General features: G+C 44.4%; 1 protein-coding gene across 17 annotated transcripts in view; it reads right to left on the reverse strand.

Moving 5' to 3' along the window:
• Positions 1-19,485, reverse strand: part of PJA2 (praja ring finger ubiquitin ligase 2) — a 79,550-nt gene extending 60,065 nt beyond the window's left edge. For 5 of the 17 annotated variants that reach the window (XM_039543899.1, XM_039543887.1, XM_039543898.1 and 2 more), the window contains exons 1-2: positions 10,662-10,769; positions 5,605-5,674 (exon numbers count right to left, since the gene is read on the reverse strand). Coding sequence is in view for 3 of the 17 variants with exons in the window: in XM_039543879.1 (XP_039399813.1) it covers positions 10,662-10,769; positions 13,510-13,615 (214 nt within the window). In the remaining 14 variants the exon portion in view is untranslated. Of the gene's footprint in view, positions 1-5,604; positions 5,675-10,661; positions 10,770-13,509; positions 13,630-19,378 lie in introns of those variants that run through there. The other 12 variants (XM_039543901.1, XM_039543888.1, XM_039543883.1 and 9 more) reach the window with 11 other exon arrangements.
• Between the last annotated feature and the right edge of the window lie 5,981 nt (positions 19,486-25,466).

Consider the following 25,466-nt stretch of genomic DNA (forward strand, 5'->3'; position numbering starts at 1 on the left):
AAAAAAAAAATCAGACTCCTGCATGTAAAACGATGTGTTTTTAACTGTCCTCTCTCCGTTCCCTATCATTCCTTTGTCTGTTAAACAACATGCAATGTGAATGTAATTTTGATCATAAGCTCTTTGGATAAGGGACTGTGTCTTATTTAAATCTAGACAACTCCATGTAGAGTGATGATGCTATATAATATTTATTAATATACTGAACTAGGACTCAGGAGACCTGGATTCTACTCCTGGCTCTGTTACTGACCTCTTGTGTGACCTTGGACAAGTCACTTCCCCGTTCTGTGCCCATTTCCACTCCCGCCTCCTGCCCTGTCTGTCTTGTCTATTTAGACTATGAGCTCTTTGGGGTAGGAATTGTCTCTCACTACATGTTTATACAGTGCCTAACATAATAGGCCCTGATCACTGTTGAAGCCTCTAGGTACTACCACATTTATAGGGCCCTACCAAATTCATGACCATGAAAAATGCGTCACGGACCATGAAATCTGGTCTCCCCCCCCCCAGTGAAATCTGGTCTTTTGTGTGCTTTTATCCTACAATATACAGATTTCACCAGGGAGATCAGAATTTCTCAAATTGGGGTCCTGACCAAAAAAAGGGTATTGTGGGGGGCACAAAGTTATTTTAGGGGGGTTGCGGTATTGCCACCCTTACTTCTGCGCCACCTTCAGAGCTGGGCGGCTGGAGAGCGGAGGCTGTTGGCCAAGGGTCCAGCGCTGAAGGCAGCACCTGGGAGTAGCAGTGCAGAAGTAAGGGTGGCAATACCACACCATGCCACTCTTAGGCCTGGTCTACACTGAGGAGGGATGAGCTAAGTTGGTCTAAGTTACACAATTCCAGCTACAAAAATAGCATAGTTGAAGTCAACGTACTTAGAGCTATTTACCGTGGTGTCTTCACTGCGGTAGGTTGACTGCTGACGCTCCTCCATCAACTCCTCCTATGCTTCTTGCTCCGGTGGAATACAGGTGTCGACGGGAGAGCGCTTGGCAGTTGATTTATCGCGTCTAGTGAAGACACGATAAATCAACTGCCACTGGATCAATCGCTCCAGGGGTAAGTGTAGACATGCCCTTACTTCTGCGGAGCTGCTGGCAGTGTCTATCCCTTCAGATGCATCCCAGAAGTAAGGGTACCAGTATCACAAGTCCCCCCATAATACTCTTGCAACCCCCCCAACTCCTTTTTGGGTCAGGACCCCTACAATTACAACACCGTGAAATTTCAGGTTTAAATAGCTGAAATCATGAAATTTATTGTTTCTAAAATCCTATGACTATGAAATTGACCAAAATGGACCGTGAATTTGGTAGGACCTTACACATTAGTATTATTTAACAATTAAACCACATTTCTTCTATTGAAAGTCTGTGTGACAGATTATAGTCAGTAAATTAATATTTCATATCCAAGTAGGCAAGTTTTAGACACAGGCCTGGGCTATACTATGTAGGCCGGGGGTATGAAAAAAATGCACACCACTAAGCTGCGTAGTTAAGCCAACCTAAGTCCCCACATAGACAGCACTAGATTGATGGAAGAATTCTTATATCCACCTAGCTACCGCCTCTTGGGGAAGTGAATTACCTATGCCGATGGAAGAATCCCTCCTGTCAGCGTAGGTATCATATATACAGCGCAGTGTTTTAAGTGTAGACAAGCAATCCCCCACAAACAACTCCACGCAGCTATATGGAACTACTATCCTCAAGAACAAAGGGTAGGCCCATCAGAAACCAGTCAACTTCATGAGGTAGGCAGATACTTAGAGAACAAGCTGGGAAGTGCTATACTTTGGGTTTGGAAATAGGAAAAGTCATTAGGGTGGAAGTAACCTGGCTCTGGGGTGGGAAAAATCTGAACATGGAGAAAGAACTTTCATACAAGAGGTCAGTGACAGGACTTGCTCTTAGAACACATTAGATTTTCTTCTCTTACCTACATTAAGAAGGCATTATCTTATTTAGTTTACAAAAAGTGTAGATATGTTAACAGTTTGTTTTAAATTCATTTTGTTTTTAATAAGAAATTTTAAGAAATTCTACTGTTGTGTGCTGTTTCAGTCAGTGTCACCGAAGAGAAAAGTAACCTACAACCTCAAAAGAAGTGATAAAGTTTTTGTGGGTTTGAGCCATCCACTCAGTCTCTGTCAAAGGGCCTGGACAGAGTTGTTCTCCCACAATGGAGGTGTGTTGAAAAAGGCTGTATCGCATTCAACACATCACGGGAGATGCCTACAGGATCCAGGTGAAGACATGACTTAAAGGTTAGGTCATATTTCCCACCCATTACCTTTCAGGTCATTTGGCCCTCCCTATGCCTACAGTGGCCCTCTCCTATCTTTCTGCAGCACAGTCTGAGGAAGGAAATGGGTACAGGGAAGTTTAGTTTAGATGTTGTAACTCAGACCATTAATTACACCTAGTCTTGCTACTCCCATCATAAGATTACATATTCTCTCTCAAGGAGACCTGACAGTTCAGAGAGCTACACCCTCACTTTGACAAATACTATAAAATGTTTGTCTAAGTGACTCTACGGTTCCAAAGTAGAATTGCAGATTTCTGACAATCTAAGACCTGATCTACCCTACACAATTATTCCAGTACAACTATGTTGGTTAGGACTATGAAAAAAAAACCTTATGCTGGCATAGGTTCCATAATGTAGGCATGGTCTTACATGACGGAAAGCCACAGCTCAGCACAAAGATCATATCCAGAGAAGTATTTCTGCATAATTTATCTTTTGTCTTATGACACATAACTGGCTATATTATGTTTAAATTAGCGTGTTGCATTACATCATTCACCTTCTGTGACACAGAGGCCCATTTGTACTTCACTATTTTTTGTCAGCAACTCTTGTCAGGTACATGCTCACTACACCTAATACATTGTTGTTGTGTCATATATCCAAAAAGGGGATCATTGGTTTCAGGTGATGAGTTTCAGCTGGCCTGAACAATTCAGTGTACCCAAACTGACTATGGTTATAATCTGCATCTAAAAGGTGTCATGTAATGGGTCATTGGAAAACTAATAAATCACTGATAATTACTATTTTCACATAGCATATGTATTTGGTGTGTATAAAGAGTTACAGATATATGCTGGAAAGGTGACTAAAATATGTTTAAGGCAGGTATGTCAAGGAGAGTTGGTAAACAGGTCTGCCCTAGATAAAGGAATGTGTATTTGCTTCTCTGACCAGCCTGGCCATCAGGCAGAGACAATGAAGGTCTATTTACTTATTAGGTAAACAAAGCTAACAGGTGAGGGAGGAGACAGCTTCTAGCAGAGAAGAGAAACTTTATCTGGGTTATAAAGACAGGAGGGCTGACCCTCAAGTGAAACAATTGAATCCACTGACTATATATAATATTACTGTATTATAAAAAAGTTATTGAGTGAGGTGTTTTATGAAAGTCTATGATACACTGGTGACTAATATCATTGGGAAAATGTATGTATTAACACTCTAAATGGAATTGTGAATACTCATTGATATTAGGCTTTAAACTCGGTGTCTAAACAAAGGGAGAAACGGGTCTCTCCCACACATGAGGGATCACCACAGCTATTTACCTGTCTCATATGTAAATTACGCATCGTGGAATCAAAACAATGAAAACCTAATTTACATACAGATAGGTGGGAAGCCCACACACGAAGGGAAAAAACAGCATGAAGTCATTCTGCCTCTTGAAACACAGTCATTGAACTTTGGAAGATCTAAGCAAAGACCAGAAGTCATCTTTGGCATCCATCACTAGAAAGACAAGTGAACAGAGCCCTGGCAAGCTGAGAAAGATGGGTCCTTCAACTAAGGGTGGAGCCTCAAGTCTTTGGGCACTGTATACAGGTGAGAAACCTGCTTAAGCAAAGATCATTCATCTAGGAAGACAAGGGGAGCCAGCATCATGTACTTTTGTGGAAGGTCCTGACTGAGGGAAAGTCAGCCAAGGCTGAGAAGATTGGTGACAGAAACCATCTTGAACAAAGCCAGTACCTTGCTAGATTGAGTTTTACACTTTAGAGATGTGTTTTCATTTCAATTTGCCTGTAATCATCTCTACTTTTATTTCTTTTACTTGACATCACTTAACCTATATCCTATTGTTAATAAATTTATTTTTATTTTTTACTATAAACCAACTCAGTGCTGTGTTTGAAGGGAAGGGTGTATTTACCCCAGTCAAGTTAATAATGTGCTTTTGTTTCTTGAGAGGAGCAATGAACCTTATTTCTCTGTGTGACCCAGGTAAGGGCTGGATAATTCAGAGCACATGGTTTTGGTGAAATTCAGTACTGGAAGCATGTTGGTGTCACCTTGCTGGTTGTAATAAAGCTGATGGAAGCCAGGGTAGGGCTGCAGACAGGCTGCTGGGGTCAGAGCTGCTGAACCAAAGCTGTCTAGCACACAGACACTCAGGGGTGTGATATGCATACTTGTAAGCTGGCTGCGAGCTTCCCAGGCTGGAAGCTACAGCAGTAAAGCATTATAAGGCACTCAGGGTTGCAGGGCAAGTGGTGACACTGCCCTTTACTGGTCTGAATTGCACCCCAAGGCTGTGACACCTTTCTTCCCATCCACACACAAAACTAACTTTTGGAAGACCAGTTTTATCCTTATACCAAACAAACACAGACATTAAACCATTGTCTAAGGACCCTCTTCCTCTCACACAAGTGTCTTTAATCGTTCTCAAATATATTTTAGATGAACCTATGCATGAGAAACTCAGATGAATCTCCCATACTAACAAGAAGTCATTACTCTGATAAATGTCAAGAAGAAATTATGCAGATGACAGAGTTTATATTCTGACATCAGACAGGTTCATAATTTAGTCCATAAGTACCAATCATTCCTGCAGACATAGTAACTCATCCACTTTCACTATGTATAGAACTCTTCTTTCAAAAGCAGTATCAGAAAACAAAAGATCTAATTTTGTGATTATTAAAAAAAACAGTATGAAAGTTAGAATGTCACTGCTCTTCAGATTCATTTGCCAAAATAAGCAAGTTCTTTTCCCAAATGGTGACAATATTTCTTTCTATTAGGGATGTAAAATATTGTTTAAAAAGTTAACTGTTTAAATGATTAAAATATTTCATTTAAAGTAGAATTTCAGATTTCTGAAAATATAAGGCCTGATCTACCCTACAAAATTATGCCAGTACAACTATGTTTGTTAGGACTACGAAAAAAAATTATGCTGGCATAATGTAGACATGACCTTACATGACAGAAAGCCACAGCTCAGCACAAAGATCATATTCAGAGAGGTATTTCTGCATAATTTATATTTTCTCTTATGCCACGTAACTGGCTATATTATGTTTAAATTACCATGTTGCATTACATCATTCACCTTCTATGACACAGAGATTAAAATTATGTCATTTAAATCATTAACCAAGTAAAGGGAGAGGGGCTGGGCTGTTCCTGCTCCGGCAGGCCCGGGGCTGGGGTCAGGTTCGGCCACAGGCTGCTGGGGCCAGCGGGCGCAGGGGCTGCTGGGGCCGGCCGGCCAGCCCAGGGGTTAACAGTTAAGGCAGGTTAACTGGTAAGTCTAATGCTTACCGGTTAATGTTTTACATCCCTTCTTTCTATGCACTTAGATATCGACTTTGAATCTCTGTTGCTCTGGCATCTAAGTGGAAAATAGGGACATAGTTTAGCCTTAATTCTTTAGTTCTCTTCCACATTTTAAACACAGTTCTACCATGAAGAGTATGCCAGTCTTTAATTCCTGTGACCTTTGAAATAAATAAATGCAAGAGAAGGCATCATAATTATTTCAACTTTATAGCAAGAACAAGCCTGCCTCCTCCGATTTTCTCCTAGAAAATGTATTTATTAAGAAATGCTATTTTAAAAAATAATAAAACCTCCTTAAGAAGTTTGAAGGTGCATAGGCACCAGGGCCGCCCAGAGAATTCCGGGGGCCCGGGGTCTTCGGCGGCGGGGGGCCCCCGCTCAGGGGCGGCTCTAAACCCCAGCGCGCCGAAGACCTGGGGGGCGGCATTTGGCTCCGGTTGAGCTCCCGCAGGCATGCCTGCGGCAGGTCGACCGGAGCCCGGGACGAGTGACTGCGGCGGGTGCCGTGGTCCGGCGGCTCCGCTTGACCTGCCGCAGTCATGCCTGCGGGAGGTCCAGCCCAGCCGCGGGACGAGCGCCCCCTCCGCAGTCATGCCTGCGGCAGGTCCACTCGTCCCGGGCTCCGGTGGACCTGCCGCAGGCATGCCTGCGGGAGCTCAACCGGAACCGCAGGGGCCCCAGAAAACACTCTTGGGGGCCCCTGCGGGACGCGGGGCCTGGGGCAAATTGCCCCTCTTGCCCCCCCCTCTGGGCGGCCCTGATAGGCACGTGTGCATCACAGAGAACTGCAGGGTAGTTCTTAATCTATTTTATTTAAAAATGCCTTTAAAAACCTTGCTTTAAGTAACATATTCATCTATTCTTATATTGTAGGCCAGCAGGTTCCCCTAAGCTGTTTGCTAAACTAATCTCTGAAGATTAAACTGTTAAATCAGTCTCACATCTATTAGCGCTGGTAGCATCTGGAATTGTAAAAATTTACTTTCTAACATTAAAAAAATTGTTTTGGTTTAACAGTAAACTTTGAAAAGCCAAGCTATTAGATTAGTATTTATAGATTTAGGTTTTATTACTGATCTCAAGAAAGAAGTACAGTACATTTTTTTGGAAAATGTATTGGATCCCTGACTGATATGTCTTGTTTGAAAATCATTTTCTGCTGAGCTAATTTGGGGCCCATTAGAAGGATGCCCCCTATGCTCTTTTCTTCAAGAGCTCTGGAGAGTACAATTGACAAACAACCCACTGTATGCATCCTCCACTACAAGTCATGAGATGAGTACATTGCAGCTGTTCCTGGAAACACACGTGCATGTTTCCAAGTGTCTTTCAAGAGAAGTTCCAGTTCCAATGCTCCTATTGAACTGATCTGCTTTTGTATTTGCCTATCTTAATGATTATTTGTGTAACACTAGCACCCAGAGGCCGCTGTCCAATTAGGGTCCTATTGTGCTGGGTGTCACACAAACACAAGTCTTGACCACTTCTTGATGGAAAACACAGCTTCTCATACCTACCTGCTTATTCCAACTATAGAAATGTCTTGCAGGACTGACCTTGAATGCCCCTTTTAAAGAATCAGAGAGGTAGCCGTGTTAGTCTGGTTCTGTAAAAGCAGCAAAGAATCCTGTGGCACCTTATAGACTAACAGACGTTTTGCAGCATGAGCTTTCGTGGGTGAATACCCACCTCTTCGGATGCAAGAGTGGAAATTTCCACGGGCAGGTAAATATAAGCAAGCAAGAAGCAAGCTAGAGATAACGAGGTTAGATCAGTCAGGGAGGATAAGGCCCTGTTCTAGCAGTTGAGGTGTGAAAACCAAGGGATGAGAAACTGGTTCTGTAGTTGGCAAGCCATTCACGGTCTTTGTTTAATCCTAAACTGATGGTGTCAAATTTGCAAATGAACTGAAGCTCAGCAGTTTCTCTTAGAAGTCTGGTCCACACACTGATGGAATACAAGCTGTCAGGAACAGTATCCCTGATGATGCCACAGCACAACTGGTTGCTGAGCTCTGTGCCTTTATCCTCACACACAACTATTTCAAATTTGATGACAATATATATCTCCAGATCAGTGGCACCGCAATGGGCACCCGCATGGCCCCACAATATGCCAATATTTTTATGGCCGACCTGGAACAACGCTTCCTCAGCTCCCGTCCACTCACACCCCTTCTCTACCTATGCTACATTGATGACATCATCATCATCTGGACCCATGGGAAGCAGACTCTGGAAAAATTCCACCACGATTTCAACAGCTTCCACCCCTCCATCAACCGCAGCCTGGACCAATCTACATGGGAGGTCCACTTCCTAGACACCACGGTGCTAATAAGTGATGGTCACATTAACACCACCCTATACCGAAAACCTACCGACCACTATGCCTACCTTCATGCCTTCAGCTTCCATCCCGGACACACCACAAGATCCATTGTCTACAGCCAAGCACTGAGGTACAACCGTATCTGCTCTAACCCCGCAGACAGAGACCAACACCTAGAAAATCTCCACCAAGCATTCTCAAAACTACAGTACCCGCACGAGGAAATAAGGAAACAGATCAACAGAGCCAGACGTGTACTCAGAAGCCTCCTACTGCAAGACAAACCCAAGAAAGAAACCAACAGGACTCCACTGGCCATCACATACAGTCCCCAGCTCAAACCCCTCCAACGCATCATCAGGGATCTACAACCCATCCTGGACAATGATCCCACACTTTCACAGGCCTTGGGTGGCAGGCCAGTCCTCGCCCACAGACAACCTGCCAACCTGAAGCATATTCTCACCAGCAACTGCACACTGCACCATAGTAACTCTAGCTCAGGAACCAATCCATGCAACAAACCTCGATGCCAACTCTGCCCACATATCTACACCAGCAACACCATCACAGAACCTAATCAGATCAGCCACACCATCACCGGTTCATTCACCTGCACATCCACCAATGTAATATATGCCATCATATGCCAGCAATGCCCTTCTGCTATGTACATCGGCCAAACTGGACAGTCTCTAAGGAAAAGGATCAATGGACACAAATCAGATATTAGGAATGGCAATATGCAAAAACCTGTAGGAGAACACTTCAACCTCCCTGGCCACACAATAGCAGATCTTAAGGTGGCCATCCTCCAGCAAAAAAACTTTAGGACCAGACTTCTAAGGCCTTGGCTACACTTGCAAATTTGCAGCGCTGCAGCAGGGTGTGAAAACACACCCTCTCCAGCGCTGCAAATTGCGGCGCTGCAAAGCGCCAGTGTGGTCAAAGCCCCAGCGCTGTACGTTATTCCCCACAGGGAGGTGGAGTACGGACAGCGCTGGGAGAGCTCTCGCCCAGCGCTGGCGCTTTGACTACACTTAGCCCTTCAAAGTGCTGCTGCGGCAGCGCTTTGAAGTGCAAGTGTAGCCAAAGCCTAAGAGAAACTGCTGAGCTTCAGTTCATTTGCAAATTTGACACCATCAGTTTAGGATTAAACAAAGACTGTGAATGGCTTGCCAACTACAGAACCAGTTTCTCCTCCCTTGGTTTTCACACCTCAACTGCTAGAACAGGGCCTCATCCTCCCTGACTGATCTAACCTCGTTATCTCTAGCTTGCTTATATTTACCTGCCCGTGGAAATTTCCACTCTTGCATCCGACAAAGTGGGCATTCACCCACGAAAGTTCATACTGCAAAACGTCTGTTAGTCTATAAGGTGCCACAGGATTCTTTGCTCCTTTTAAAGAAGTCAAAGATAATCTTGCCATCTCAGTTCCAGAAAATCTGTGTTGCTTTGTAGTGTTTCCACGGCCCAGGAACTTTGGATTTATGGGTCCACTAAGTTTACCAATCCTTTCAAAATGACAACTGTCTGGAATACTTTTCCTCCAACATCATTGCAACAGTGGACTCTAGCAGATGTTGGTGTTCCCCAACTAGCTTAACAGATACTTTCTTCACATGTTGCAAGTGGCGTATTGCACAGTGTCTAGATGTGAAACTTATCTCAAGCAGACAAAGGAAGGTGCTTGTCCATATTTTCCTGCATGCTGTTAGTTCATGCAGTATCTCATCTTCTAGAACTTGTCACTTGATAAAACTTCTTTTCCTAGAACAGTAATTGTCCTTGCTAGCCGTCCTATCTTCAAATGGATGAGAGGTTACTATTGTAAGGAGTTATAATAAGAGCCTCTTATCTATTTGAGAAGATACATTGATTACAAATAACCTGAACTTGAGTTTTAATACTGTTATCCGAGTTGCTGTACTTGTTGACTCCCATGCCACTTATTCTCAGAATATTTTCAAGGAAGGGTAAAAGGTGGTATCACTATTCTCAAAGAAGATGCTACCAGAATCTTGGAAAGAATTCTAGAGATCTGAGAATTTGAACACCATCTAGCAACAGCATTTGATAAATCCATGAGAGGTAGTCAACTGTAACTAGAAAGATACACATTACTCAAATTGTCATCTGATCTTTTGGGGACAATATGAGACCACTGCCTATCATGCTAACCTGTATTATCACAGTGCTTCCTTGTGCCTCCACTTATCTGTTGTATATACATGTAGTCTCTTGTCTTAGAGAGTAAGCTCTTTAGGGCAGGAACTTTTTGTTTGTTTAATATCTACCACAATGGGGCCCTGGTGCATAACTGTGACTCCTAGGTGCTACTGCAATACAAATAACTAAAACCAACCTCATCTGGTTTACATTCTTGTGTTCTAACACAGCATGTATTTATAGCATCATTTTCTTTTATGAGTCACAAGACAACAGAAAATGCCACTGATACAGTCTTGTTGCATCTCTTTCAAGGTAGTAGTACAGGGGTCAACATATTCTTATTCTTCTCTTTTTTTTTTAATCTCAAGGAGTTTAGGGGGTAAAATACATTCTATGTACTCTTCACGAATTCTTTGGAATGCCTTAGGAAATTTCTTCTGTGACCCATCAGTCTGCAATGAGTTTTATCTAGAAAGTCTAAAAATGATATCCTGCCCCATACCTGAAGCTGTTTTTGACATGGGGTATCTTACCTTGTTCTCTATGGGGTTTAACTGTATTTTCCCCAAGTCTTGACATGTGTGTTCCTCTACTTACTATTTCTGTTACAAGACCTCTTTCCGATATAAGCAGAGTTCTTTCTATAACCACAGGAACAAAAAGAAAAATAGTCTTCAGAAGCTGTGTGTCTTGATGTCTTTGACAGAGGTCATACAATCTTTTCCACATGCTCTTTTACCAACTTTTCAAATATTTTCCATTATGATACTCACAACACCACCACCACCTTTCTACCCAACCAACTGAACCAAGTCTCTTCTACCCACTCCCAAAAAAGATCTACAATAGGCTCCACCACAAGCAGAATTTTTACCCCTCAAAAAGAAGAAGTCGCACACTAAGGATAGTGCCATCATTATCGATTTCATGTGGAAGGTGCTCAGATACTATAGAGATGTCTGACAGCATAAAAACATACAAGTTCAAAAAGCAGCATCACGGTGATGCTTGAGGCTGTTAGGTAAAATTGTCCCTTAGCTACAGCAAAATACACAAAAGCTGAAAAGTTGAGATTGTGAATATATTACAGATATCTGTCTTGTTGACGGTGACATTATTACAGCATGCAATATCCCCTGAGAAAACTATCTGGGGCATCTCCTTTCCCTGCTCTCCCCCGAAGAGACCACCGGATGATAGTTTAATCAGAAAGGAGGCTACCTCGCAGATTTCCACTGTTAAGTCTGTCCACTGTTCATAAAGGCTTGGTCTACAGAGTTAGGTTAACATAAGGCAGCTTATGTCGATATAATTATGTCAGTGTACACATGCTCCTCGGGATGCACGTGCCCTACTACACCAACATATCTCCAGGAGAAGTGTAAGGGTTATGTCGGTGTAGTTAGGGCGATGCAGTGTCCATGTAGACTCTGCGTTACTTATACTGGCTGTTGGCTGTCATTCTTGTCAATTTCAGGACTCCATGCTGCAGCCCTGAAATTGATAAGAAAGCCGGGCTGTCACAGAGGTGGGTGGATGGCTCCAGCTAAAGCATGGCTGCTCCCGGGCTTACCACTCTAAGCCGGGCTGCACCTGCCCTGATCCCCAAAGCCCAGCTGCCTCCCAGCTTTGCATTTTTCAGGACGAATTACTAGTATAAAATAATCAATTTATATTTTTGCTTTGTAAAAAACCCTGTTTATTTTTTTAAATATTTAAAGATGTTGAGTCACAAAAGCTATATACATGACAAAATATCTGAAAATAAGCAAGTACAAACATCTGTGGGTATACATACATAACCAGTGCAATCCAAGCACCTATAACTTTCTTTCAGATCTGCAGATATATACAGAAAAGAACAAATCTAAAAACTGAAACAACCTTGCATATTTTTGCTGAGTCAATGTTTAATTTGCCATTTCATGCGAACTTGGTGTGGATCAAGGTGCTATGTAGAAGAATTTTCATGAAAATTTTTAACTTTTGATAGGGAAAGTTCAACATTTGAAGGGAAAAGCCTCCAAAATCAACATCCAACGGGCATAAAAGTCTCTTTATACTTGAGAATATCTATTTATTTTTCAAAAGTCAGAGCTCAAAATAAAATTAACCCAGCCATTAAGAGTATAAGACTGCCAAGTCCAATAATGCAGAATATAATTTTGACTGAGTTACGAGATACAATCATGTGATTGTATGTATACGTTAATAAAATATTAATAGAATTCTTAGACTTTCTTGTGTATTTCTTATTGCTACATTTTTCCTTCTGGGTTTATGGGAATTGGAGGTGGTAAGGGGTTGCTGCACAGAGCTTTTCTTAAAACTTGCTACTTTTTCTCATTTGAACTGAACTCATACTTTGAATTCATATCATTTGATTAAGTCAGATACCTGAGGCCTCAGATAAGGTGTCTAATATCTATCTTAAGTTTCTCACATTTGAACAATCCTCAGATGCTAACACTGATTCAGAATAGTTAATTTCAGCAGGAGAAGATTGAGACATTTTTCTCCACTGTCATGAACATTCATCTTAATACTTCACGTGGCACGGCAGTTCTGCCATACCTTTGAAGTATGTTAAATTAATTAGTAAAAGATTAGGACATTTTAGCACTTACCAGGCCTGTGTTGCTGATATTTAACAAGCTGTGAGTTACCTATACTCATTGTTTGTTCCCATCCTGTACCTGTGGTTTAGATCTAGAGTTCCAGACCATGTCTTCTAGCTCTACCTCAGAGTTTTCTTTTACTTAGCTATGCTAGAATACAACTTGCATGCTGTGTCACCAGCTACAACTTTGAGTGCTTTCTTAGCGCATAAAACAAAGCTCTAACCACTAATATCAAGTAACATTTGTTTAGAAATTATTGCTATTAGCTGAAAGAAACTGACTAAAAGAATCAGACAAAAAACAACCACTCTTACTGCCTAGTCTTCTCTTTGCCAAGGCAAAGCTTCTGGTAGGAGTTGCTCAACTTCACTGCTAAAGGGTCAGCATATGACTGACAGTTCCAATAACTGTCCTTGTATCAGCTGAGCAAGGCATTACTGCAAATGTTTCTGGTCATTTCTTTGACAGACAACATACCATATCTGTCAATAAAGTTAAGGTTGTTGGAACCACCAAAAGGAAGAAGATTCAGACAGAATAAAAAGTTCCATCCTTACATCATGCTGCTGCACCTTTTAAAAAGGTGAGAAATACCATGGCAAAGCATGAGCCTAGAATGTAATCAGAAGTTGTGGAGTTCCCATTCCTATCTCCATCTTTGAGTTGCCTTGTTTTGACATGTTCAAAATTGTATAGGTAATAATTTAAAAGTTGTTTCAGGACAACTTAGATTTATTTCTTTCAAATACATTTTGCTCACCTACTAACAAAAAGCAGATCCTAAACTGAACTCCAGGGACTGTTTGACTATAATGCTGGAACACAGCAAGTAATAAAGTTGGTGAAGTTTGTGCCAATACTAGCATATGGACTGTATTACAGATTTTTTTCAGCCCTTAATCTGTTCAGAAAAAGACAGAAGGGTTTTTATTAGCATTCTAATAAATAAATAAAATAGTGTATACACATTCCCTATGGTTCTATTTTGTAGTAAACATTACCATTATTCAGAAGTATTGCAATAAAACTTTATTAAAATGTAAATCATATGTTCACAACTCAATTATCTTGCATTGTAAATAACAATCTACCTATATTATAAACTCTTCAGGATAAAGGCATTGTGACCCAGGAATATCTTTGTGACAACTGGCAGAGGCCCTGAACTGGAAGGTATAGAGTTTTATAGGGATCCTCTGTTCAAGTATACACATAATAATTCACCAAAATGTGGCATATGAAGTACCCCACTGATTATCAATCATTTCTAAATGTATGGATGGATAATGTTTAAGAAGTTAAGTATCTAAACCAGAAATTATATTTTTAAGGTATGTAAATTAAGGTGATAAACACGCTCCATTTAGGAAGGAGGGAAGAGACCCTTCTCTCTCTCTGGCTGGTCACGTCTCATATTGTCTGCTTCACAATGGAGGCCCCTCCACAGACAGAGCAAAACGATAATCAAGAGTTTGTGACATCTTCAAGAGAAAAAACTGCAGGAAACACTAATGCAGCAGAGGGGTATCCTGTTTACAAGTAAAGACAATGGATTTTGGGGACATAACTGGAGGTACTGAGGTACACCCTGGATCCTTCACCTAGGATACTGTCAACGTGTTCTGTCTTAAGAAAGGAGGGTCACAGCTAACTTAGTTAGAACATAAGAATGACCATATTGGGTCAGACCAATGATCCATCTAGCTCAGTATCTTGTCTTCCAACAGTGCCCAAAATGCCAGGTGCTTCAGAGGGAATGAACAGAACAGGTAATTATCAAGTGGTCCATTGGCTGTAACCCATTCCCAGCTTCTGGCAAACAGAGGCTAGGGACACTTCAGAGCATGGTTTTGCTCTGAAAATGCTACAAAGACTTTGGGTGAACTAAACTTCATTAGACAGGAGACGATCTTCTTAATTAAGTCCAGGCTTTAGAATGTGTGTTATGTTTTTTATTTTACAAGTAACCACTTGTTTCCAAAATTTTTATTTGCTACTTCTCAAATCTCTGTATGTTGTTAAATACTTGTTTTCACTATAGACACTTGTAAAAATGTAAGTGTTGTGTGTTAAATGGAGTGGTGATCTGAGGTGTAGCTGGTAAACTGAGGGGTACCATTCCTTTGGGAACAGTGAATCTCTGAACTCTGAGTGTCCAGTGAACCAGCGGCTGGACAATCAAAGGGGACATTCAGAAGGTTCAGATGCTGGAGCATGCCTATTGCTAACCTGCAGATGGATAACAGAGCCTGCATAAACTAAGAGGTCAATGAAGTCAAGGAGCTGACACTCTGCAGGCATAGTCACGGCTTCCTCATGCTAAGGGCAGATGATAGTGAGGTACCTCACAATTCTGGGTACTGCTAGGAAGCATCACTGTCTATTATATGTTTATACTGTGCTTAGCACAATGGAGTCCTGGCCACTAGGTCCTATCACAGTACAAAATAAAGTAATAATAATATTAATTTCTTTCAAGACTACGCCAGGCCAAAGCGAAAGGAACAAAGAATCACCCAAAACCACCCTCCCCAGCCCCCCTAAAAAAGACCCACAAGTCAATGAGTACTTCTGATTCCATGCAAAATACTGTATTTATAAAAAGCGATGATGGTGCCAGCCTGAACTGTTGCTACTAATACCCATCAAAGCATTTTCTGAGTTAATCCAGTACACTAGATCAAACACTTTTCAGTTAATATACTGAATTCTTTGTGTGGGGAAAAAAAAAAAAAAACAGGTCCTTTTCATGGGAAAACTCCACAACTGACCCAGCACAATAAAACTGGGTCCAAAATGTGCCTTGTTTTGATGTTGATTTGCAAAATAATGACAAATACTTTCTTCACTGAACTGTTTATGCACTGAATTAGCAAAATAGACAAAAATCAATACCTGTGAAAGAGCTCTATTTAATACAATGTTAACTGTGACATTTAAGTCAAGAAATCTAAAAGTTATGTTTCCTACAGCAACAATAACTTGGCCACATTGCACATGTGTAGTCATCTCTATCACTTGCACACTATTTGCATTTGCCTTATTATCTCTGCAATATGGCCTCAGTAAACAATTCACTTTCTTGATTCATGTGTGTTGATTTTTAAACATTTACTTTGCATTAACAGTTTTAGGGAAAAACTTCTATACGATCTCTGATTCAAATATATACTTGTATAATCAAGTAAACAAAATGGTTTATATCTGGTGTACTGCATCACAGATATATGAATATTTACACAGTTTATTTTTAAACCATTTTTTCAATCATGTCACTAGTCTTAAATGAACATCAAGTCCATGAAGTACAGAAGTTTTAAAAAGCCATCAGAGCACAAAAATAAAATCTGAAAGTTCTCTTTACTGTTGGGAGGCACCATATCCCCCCTCCCCCAAGATGGTCAAATGTAATTTTATCAAATTTAACAAAAGAAATTCACATGCAGCACAATTTCAGCCCCAAAGGTAGCAGTTTAGGGAGATAAGTATATATAACACAGTTCAACATTCATACCAGAAAACTGGTGTCTCTGCAGAGACATTAAAAACAGAGCTGCACCTTAAACCCACACAAGTCAGTAAGCATGAGAGACCTGGCTCCTTTGTGAGCTATATAGTATCACATAGATGACGTTGTTTCGTTTTCAATTTAGAATTTTTTTAAACATTTTCATCCTTTGAATATGAAGAGATTGTGCAATATATGTGTATTTACATTAATGTACAACTCATGTCTGTGAAAACACTTTCAGTGGTATGTGCTAATTCAACTATAATTAAGTCATTTGGGATATGTCTATACAGCAAAGAAAAACCCACGGCTGGCCTCTGCCAGCCAACTGAGGCTCGGGGGGCTAGGGTTGCGGGCCTGTTTCACTGCTGTGCAAACTTCCAGTCTTAGGCTAGTACTCAGGCTCTAGGGCCCTGAGAGGGTCCTAGTGCTCGGGCTGGATCCACCCTAAAAGATCCTAAAACCAGGGCTCCAGCCCGAGCCCAGAAGTCTACAAAAAATTCACACCCCATAGAAACGTAGTTAAGTCAACCTATGCCTCAATACAGACAGAACTAGATCAATGGAAGAATTCTTCCATTGACACAGTTACCGCCTGGATCTACTAGAGCAATGGTTTTCAACCAGTGGTCTGCAGATCCCTGGGGGGCCGTAGACTATGTCTAAGCAGTCTGTAAAAGGTTGATATTATCATACAACACTGATTTTCAAACTGTGGTCCGCAAACTATGTATAAAATTTCCAAAGGGGGCTACACCTCCATTCAAAAATTTTTTAGGAGTCTGCAGATGAAAAAAGGTTGAAAACCACTGTACTAAAGCTATAAAAAAAAAAAAACTTCACAGCACGGAGCTGCTGGGCCCAACTGCCCCGGGATCCTCCGGAGCCAGCCGCACTATGCTATGTAGCAATTGTCCCACTTGGCGCTTATAGCATAGACCAGGGGTGGCCAAACTTATTGAGACTCCAAGCTGCATATGACAATCTTCAGAGGTTTGAGAGCCGGGGCATGCCTGTCAGGGCTCAGGGCATCAGTCCTGCTCCTGCTGAAGCCAGGAGCCCCAGCAGGTGCACCCCATGGGACTGAAGCCCCGAGAACGCCCACCCCACTGCAAAGCAGAGGTCCCAAGCCTCCCACCCCCGCACACAAAGTCTGGTAGGCGGAGAATGGGGCAAGGCATGGGGGGGCTCTGTAAGCTGCACTTTAATGGTAAAAGAGATGCATGTGGCTCGCAAGCCAGTTTGGCCACCCCTGGCATAGACATAGCCTATGTATATGTAGACTGTTATAAGAATATAAAAATGGCCCTACTGGGTCAGATCAATGGTCCATCTAGCCAGTATCCTGTCTTCCAACAGTGGCCAATACCAGGTGCTTCACAGGGAATGAACAGAACGGCCAGCTAAACCCAGGGTTGTGAATTCAATCCTTGAGGGGGGCCATTTAGGGAACTGGGGTAAAAACCTGTCTGGGGATTGGTCCTGCTTTGAGCAGGGGGTTGGACTAGGTGACTTCCTGAGGTCCCTTCCAACCCTGATATTCTGTAGTCTAGGTAATCATTGAGTGATTCATCCCCTGTCACCCATTCCCTCCTTCTGGGGAAAAAAAGGATAGGTATACTTCAGAGCATGGTTTTGCATCCCTGCCCATCCTGGCTAACAGCCATTGATAGACCTATCCTCTATTAATTTATCTAGTTCTTTTTTTAACCCCGTTATAATCTTGGCCTTCACAACATCCTCTGGCAAACAGTTCCACTGGTTGACTATGCATTGTGTGAAGAAATACTTCCTTTTGTTTGTTTTAAACCTGCTGCCTCTTAATTTCATTTGGTGACCCCTCGGTCTTGTATTATCAAGAAGAGTAAATAACACTTCCCTGTTTACTTTCTCCACACCAATTATGATTTTATAGATCTCTATCATATTCTCCTTCCTCTCCCCCCCCCCCCCAAGCTATCTCTTTTCTAAGCTGGAACATCTCAGTCTTATTAATCTCTCTTCATATAGAAGTTGTTCCATACCCCTCATCACTTCCGTTGCCCCTTTCTGTACCTTTTCCAATGCCAATATATATTTTTTCAGACAGGATGACCACATCTGCACACAGTATTCAACATGTGGGCATACCATGGATTTATATAGAAGCAATACGAGCCTTCACATTTATGAATGTGCTTCTGCTTATGGACCCAATCCTGCAGACGTCCAGGTATACTCCATGTGCGGAATGAACTGGATGAACTCAAGGCCTCTTCTAGCCCTATATGTCTGTGGTCCTATATTTAACCTTACTTGCTTGAGCAGCCCCATTTGATTAAAGTGACTCTTCACACACCTGAAGTTATGCACACAGGGAAGGGTTTGCAACATGAAGGCCCAGACGTGTTCACTGACTGTGACCAGGACATCACAACCCAGTGCTTAACTAGTAATGAAAAAGGTGTTGTGACTCAAGTAAATTTTTTTTACATTTAACACTGATGCAGCAAGCCCAGAGGTGCCAGGGTTACGAACTGCCAAGCCTCCAGCTTCCAGGGCTCAGCCTTGGCACACATTAAATACTGAGCCCACCCCCATGTACCCTGCTCCCCACCACCCTCCCAGGCGCCCCCCTCACATCTATTTCCACTGTATGGGCCACACCTGCCCCGGTGGCTACCACATCCCCCAGGTACCCCACCCCTACTGCCTGGACCATGCACAGCCCCACCCACCCCCGCGCGCCTCCCAGGCCCTGCTGCCAGCAGCGCTGGCCGATCCCCGCCTGGGCCTGCACAAGCCTGGCGAGGCGTGCAGCCGAGACCCGTCCTCAAGCCCGGGGGAGGCGGCCTGTCCCGAGGGGGCGGGTCCGGCCCAGGCGCCCCCCTCGGGGCCGGGCTGCGCCGCTCCTGCCCCGCACGGGGCACCCGGGCAGAGGGGTCAGACCCCGCGGGGAACCAGGAAGGGACGGGACGGGTCGCGCCCGCCACAGCCCGGGGCCGGGGCTCCCCCGTGACAGGCCGCGGCACGGAGCCGCTGGGCCCAACCGCCCCGGGATCCTCCCGAGCCAGCCACGCTACCGCGCAGCGGGGGCCGCTGCCCCGAGCCCGCCGTCCGGCCCGGGCCCTGCACTCACCCCTCCCCGGTCCCGACTCACCCGCCTCCTCCAGGCCGGGCCCCGGCACCAAAGCCTGCCCCGCGCCCCCGCCTCAGCGAGAGCCAGCCGGGCCAATCCCGTCCCGCTACACCGCCAGAGCCGGCCAATCTCTGCCCGCGCTGCGGAGACACCAGCCAATCCTTGCGGAGCGGGGGAGGGGATTGGAACCCATGGGCCCGCCCCGCTACTGCCTGCTGTAGGGTTCAGGGGAGGGAAATAAATGAGCTAAGCTACACATACAACTACAGCTCTCGCTGTAGCCACACGCGTCCACCCAGAGCCACCCTCATCCCAAGAGCTGCACACACACAGAGCTACGCTGTTGCCTAGAACCACACACACACAACTGCATTCCTGCCTGGAGCCACACACAGCTGCACCCATAGGTGCTGGAACTAGGGGTGCTGCAGCACCCCCGGGCTTGAAGTGATTTTCATTATACCGGGCTTGAAGTGATTTTCATTATACGCAGGGTTTACAGTTTGGTTCAATAGCTCTCAGTACCCCCACTATAAAAATTGTTCCTATCACGCCTGGCTACAACCCTCCATAGAGACACACAGACAGAGATCCACCCCTCCTCAGAGACACACACATAGAGAGTTGCATTCTGTCCTGGCCCCTCCAGAACTAGCACACAGACACATACAGCAGTTTGTCTGTTTGACCGTGTGCTTGATTGTTTGTTTGAAAAGTGTGAATTGGGAGTGCTTTGTTCCAGGTGGGCCTTGAGTGGGTCTGCCTGTTATAAGAAGGCAGTCAGCAGCAAGCTAGCTGAGCGGCAAACAGTGGAGGCTAACAGAGGGAGTTTGCCTGGGGAGAGCCTACTGAGGCTTTCATCTTGCGGGCTTCTGTGAGTTGCTGCAACAGCTGAGGAAGCTCCTAGAAGGAAGAAATTATGGAAGGTGAGAGTTCAGCTGTTGTAACCTGCATAGGTTGTGCCATGTTTGTCTTTCTTTCACAGGACAGAAGCAATTTTGTACAAAAGCTGGTCTCCATATTGTAAAAGAAGGTTCAAGGTTTGGAGAAACAAATATCAACCCTGCATTGCATAAGAGAAAATGAAGATTTCCTGGACAGACATCAGGATATGCTTCTACAGGCACAACGTTCTGAAGTATCGGAGCAGGCTGCACAGAGGGGACAGAGGAACGGTGAAGGAATTTGGCAGCATGTGACCTCCAGAAGAAGAAGGAGGAGCGACCATGTACCAGCAATGGAGATACAGGTGGGCAACCGTTTTCATGTTCTCTTCACAGGTACTAATGCGGAGAGTGGACTAGATGATACATCTGAGGGAAGGGAGCAGAAGGAGACTCCACCTATTTGAAGGCATGAGGTGCACTGCCCTAGGGATGGAGGTTTCACGACTGTCACTCCCAAGAGAAGGAGGCGGGTGGTAGTGGTCAGGGACTCCCTCCTCGGGGGACTGAGTCATCTATCTGCCGCCGTGCCGAGAAAACCGAAAGGTCTGCTGCTTGCCAGGAGCTAGGATTCACGATGTGACAGAGAGACTGCCGAGACTTATCAAGCCTTGGATCGCTACCCCTTCCTGCTTCTCCATGTGGGCACCAATGATACTGCCAAGAATGACCTTGAGCAGATCACTGCAGACTACATGGCTCTGGGAAGAAGGATAAAGGAGTTTGAGGTGCAAGTGGTATTCTCGTCCATCCTCCCTGTGCAGGGAAAAGACCTGGATAGAGACAGTCAAACTATGGAAGTTAACAAATGGCTACGCAGGTATGGTCGGAGAGAAGGCTTTGGATTCTTTGACCATGGGATGGTGTTCCAAGAAGGAGGAGTGCTAGGCAGAGATGGGCTCCACCTAACAAAGAGAGGGAAGAGCATCTTCACAAGCAGGCTGGCTAACCTAGTGAGCAGGGCTTTAAACTAGGTTCACTGGGGGAAGGAGACCAAAGCCCTGAGGTAAGTGGGGAAATGGGATTCCGGGAGGAAGCACGAGCAGGAGCGCGCAAGAGGGGAGGACCGCTGTCTCAGACTGAGAAAGCGGGACAATCAGCGAGTTATCTTAAGTGCCTATACACAAATGCAAGAAGCCTGGGAAACAAGCAGCGAGAACTAGAAGTCCTGGCACAGTCAAGGAACTATGATGTGATTAGAATAACAGAGACTTGGTGGGATAACTCACATGACTGGAGTACTGTCATGGATGGATATAAACTGTTCAGGAAGGACAGGCAGGGCAGAAAAGGTGGGGGAGTTGCATTGTATGTAAGAGAGGAGTATGCCTGCTCAGAGCTCCGGTATGAAACTGCAGAAAAACCTGAGAGTCTCTGGATTAAGTTTAGAAGTGTGAGCAACAAGGGTGATGTCATGGTGGAAGTCTGCTATAAACCACCCAGCCCCAACCCAGGGCCCACTGCTCAGCCCGGGCCTTCATGCCCTCCCATACCCCAACTCCCTGCACCAGCCCAAAGTCCCCTCCTGAACCCCCTCATTTCTGGCCCCACCCCAGAGCCCGCACCCCCCGTTAGAACCCTCACCCCAACCCCCTGCCCCAGCCCACTGAAAGTGAGTGAGGGTGGGGGAGAGCAAGCCATCAAGGGAGGATGAATGTAGTGAGTGGGGGGCAGGGCCTCGGGGAAGGGGTGGGGTAGGAGTGGGGCCTTGGGGAAGAGGCAAGGCTACGGTATTCAGAGGTTTTGTGCAACTAGGAAGTTGGCAACCCTATGGGGAGAGACAGGCTGAGAGGCACTCCTTACAGCTCTAACCAGGGAGTTGCATCTATTTGCATCTACCTCTGACAGACATCTGAGGTTTCTGTCTCTTTCACAGTTTGTCAACACTTGTATAGCCTGTCATCTGGTACCACTGAGAACAGTCTGGATCCATCCTCTTTGGAACCCCCTTTCAGGTAGTTGAAAGCAGCTATCAAATCCCCCCCCCCCCCATTCTTCTCTTCTGCAGACTAAATAATCCCAGTTCCCTCAGCCTCTCCTCATAAGACGTGCTCCAGCCACCTACATGAGTTAGAAGTCTGTAGGCTTGTAGCACCCTAGTCACTGAGGTTGCTGCAGCACAGAGAAGGCTATAGGCTTAACTGGAGTCAATCAGCCTGTTACTGATGCGGTTTAGTGACACTTGGTGGCAATTGTTGGGCTAATGAAGTAATTATCTTAGTAATGTGGAAGATATATAATTGGGAGGAAGAGGAAGTAAGAGGAATTTAGAGAGTGAGCTGGGTGGAGGAGTGACAAGTTCCTCTTTCTGCATATCTAGACTATGTCTTGCAACTTTGGTAACTGAGGATTAAAGATATATGTGGTAAAAAAGGAACAGGCTATGTGTGTTTTTGACTAGGAAACCATGAAAACAAGCTAGGCAGTACTGCTCACAGTATTCCCTGTGACTCTCCCCAGATAGTTTCTTGCATTTCTTGTGCTTAATGCCTGCTATGGATGTCTGGTTTTTTGTTTTGTTTTTGTTTTTGTTTTTTCCCTCTAAATGCAACATATCTGAAGGACACAATCAACTAATTCAGTCTCAATTTTAAAACCCCTGTTTAAAAATAATTACTTTTTAATCTCTTCCCCTTGTTGCAGTAACTGCAACATCTCTTAACCTGTAAATCCCAGGCATGCAATGCTGGCCTTTAAAAATGAATGAAAAAGATCCTAAATTAAGGTTATGATAACAGCTAAAATGGGGAAGACAGAGTTTGTTGTCACCTTTAGAACATTCACGTGTGAGGCTACAAATGATAGTGCAATTCAGATTTTTTCCTTACCTAAAATAAATTGGGTATATTCTATATCTTATAAGCACAACTAAGAAAATTAATGTTTTCACTAATTAATTGTGAACATAAGCCCTAAACCTAAAATGACATAGGACTAGTTCTTAAACATATATTAAAAAATCTTTTGTCATTAGTTTCAAGACTTTGTACTTTCAATCATGTTCTCATGTAACCACTAGGGTTGTACAAGCCAGAAGTAAATTTGGTCCTAAAATGAATGATTTATTTTTTTACTGAGGAGTACAACTGAGGGAAATGACTGCGGCTACACCATTTTTTACTAAGCGAGAGATAAGTGAGTCAGTGTTCTCTTAAACAGGTTAAGGAAGTCTTTAAAAAAAAAAAAAGTCAGTGTTTTAGCAACAAGAAGCAGTTTTCCAGTTTGAGGTTGGCAATTATTTTTTTCATTTGAAAGACCTTGCAAAAGTTTGTTAGTTTCAGTCTTAGAGTTTGAGGTAATGCAAGAGCTGAGTCATGTCTAAGGCCTTGTCTACACTACAAGACTATTTCGAATCTACTTAAGTCGAATTTGTTCGACGACCTGAAGTCGAATTTGTGTATCCACATTACACACACACTAATTGAATTTTCTGAATCCACATTAACAGGGCCACATCGACGAGCAGTGCACTGGGGAAGCTATCCTCCCACAGTTCCCCGCTCCCCGCCCCCCCATTGGGTGCTGGGGGGGAGCCCCTCCCCTGCTGGGGAAAAAAAAAAGTGTCGGGTGGTGGTTTGATCACGCTATCGAACTCGAAAATCACAATCTCTCCCTGCTCGCGGCCGGGCGGCGGGTTCGCGCGCTGTTTTCTGGTTTCCGCGCGGGCGCCCGCCACAGCGAGCACGCATGGCACTGCGATCTGGCGCTCACGCTCATCTTATGGCCGTCCTCGCATCTTATCATCCACTCATTTTATCATCCCCACTCTGCTGCTGCTGAGAAATCTGAGGGGAAGGCAGCGCGGCAGAGGAGGTGAGAGACCTCCGCGAAAGCGCAGCAAGGGGTGTGGAGATCATGGTGGCAATGGGTCAATGTCATGATGTGGTGTGGGTGATGGGTCTGGGGTGATTCTGGGTGGGACGAAACCGACACGGAGGGGTGGGCGGGTCTGGGGATGAAGAAACAACTGTGCGGAGGCAACTTTCACTTGCAGGCACTTTCCCTGGGGAACTCTGTGACCCTTGAGCTGCCCCCCCCCGCCGGAGGACAGCCCTGGGTAGCGAGCAGCCCTGCCCCGCCCCCTCTGAGCCCCCAGCCTACTTGCCACGCCAGACAGCGGCCGCACGGTCGCAGCGAAAACAGGTGGGGGCGGGGCAGTCGTGGGGTTGCTTGCTTTCAAGTAAAGAGCAACTGCTCGCTGGAGTGACTCAGTAAAGGCAGTGACTGATTCGGATGCGTGCCTCGTCATAGATGGCCGACTCTGGGACTCATTATGGCGTGATGGATATCCGGGCGATGGCCCACCACCATCCAGGCCAGAGCCATACCAGCACCAGTATCCCCAAAGTATATTAACCAAAGGGGGACCATTTCAATGGTGGACAAAGACCTGTTTCTGGGTGGGCGGACCGTGGGGGGTGACGTGGTTCGTGGCCTCTGGGGTTGTTCAGGAACTCGGGTTCAGGAGAACTCTTCCCGGACCACAAAATAACTGCTGGGGATGTGTGCACCTCTGCCTACAGTGACCTCCCCTGACCCTCTCTAGCCTGTGCCTCTAATGCAGTACCTCATACAGCCCGCCTCAGGCGCAAAAGAAGTTGAATTCAACTGGCCGGCTGAGCAGTGAAGGAAGTCTGAAAGTGCTCTGAGCTCTCGGCGAGTGTGGGGAGAGAGTGTAGGAGGCTTCGGACATCAAAAGAAAGAAGCTTACTGACTTGCTTTGCTGTGTTGCTGTGTGCTGACAATGTCTGTGAGAGCAAGTGCAGTTGAGCTTGGCGGATGGGAGGTTGGAGGAGAGAAATCGCCTGGCTGCTGGATGGGTAGCCCAGGCAAAGAAACTGGCTGCTGCTTTCCTGCAGCAGACAGCTGTGTGGCAGAATATTTAAAGGAAAGCTTTGAGTAGAGAGGAGGCTAACCTATGACTCTCCACTTGATTTTACTGGCCTTGATCCTGGGCCTGTGTCTCTATGTGTGACCAGATGTTCCTGTTTGTGATCCTTTGTACTCCACCAGTTCTCCAAGTTCCAAAAACAAAAACAAAAACAAAAAACATAAAGTTTTTAAAAATAAATTTTTCTTTCTTTTTCTGTTCAGAGTTTTTTTTAATAAATGAATATTTTACCTTTGCTGGGTGTGACATACAG

Source organism: Mauremys reevesii, linkage group 6 (assembly GCF_016161935.1).
Source record: "Mauremys reevesii isolate NIE-2019 linkage group 6, ASM1616193v1, whole genome shotgun sequence".
Taxonomy (NCBI): Eukaryota; Metazoa; Chordata; order Testudines; family Geoemydidae; genus Mauremys; species Mauremys reevesii.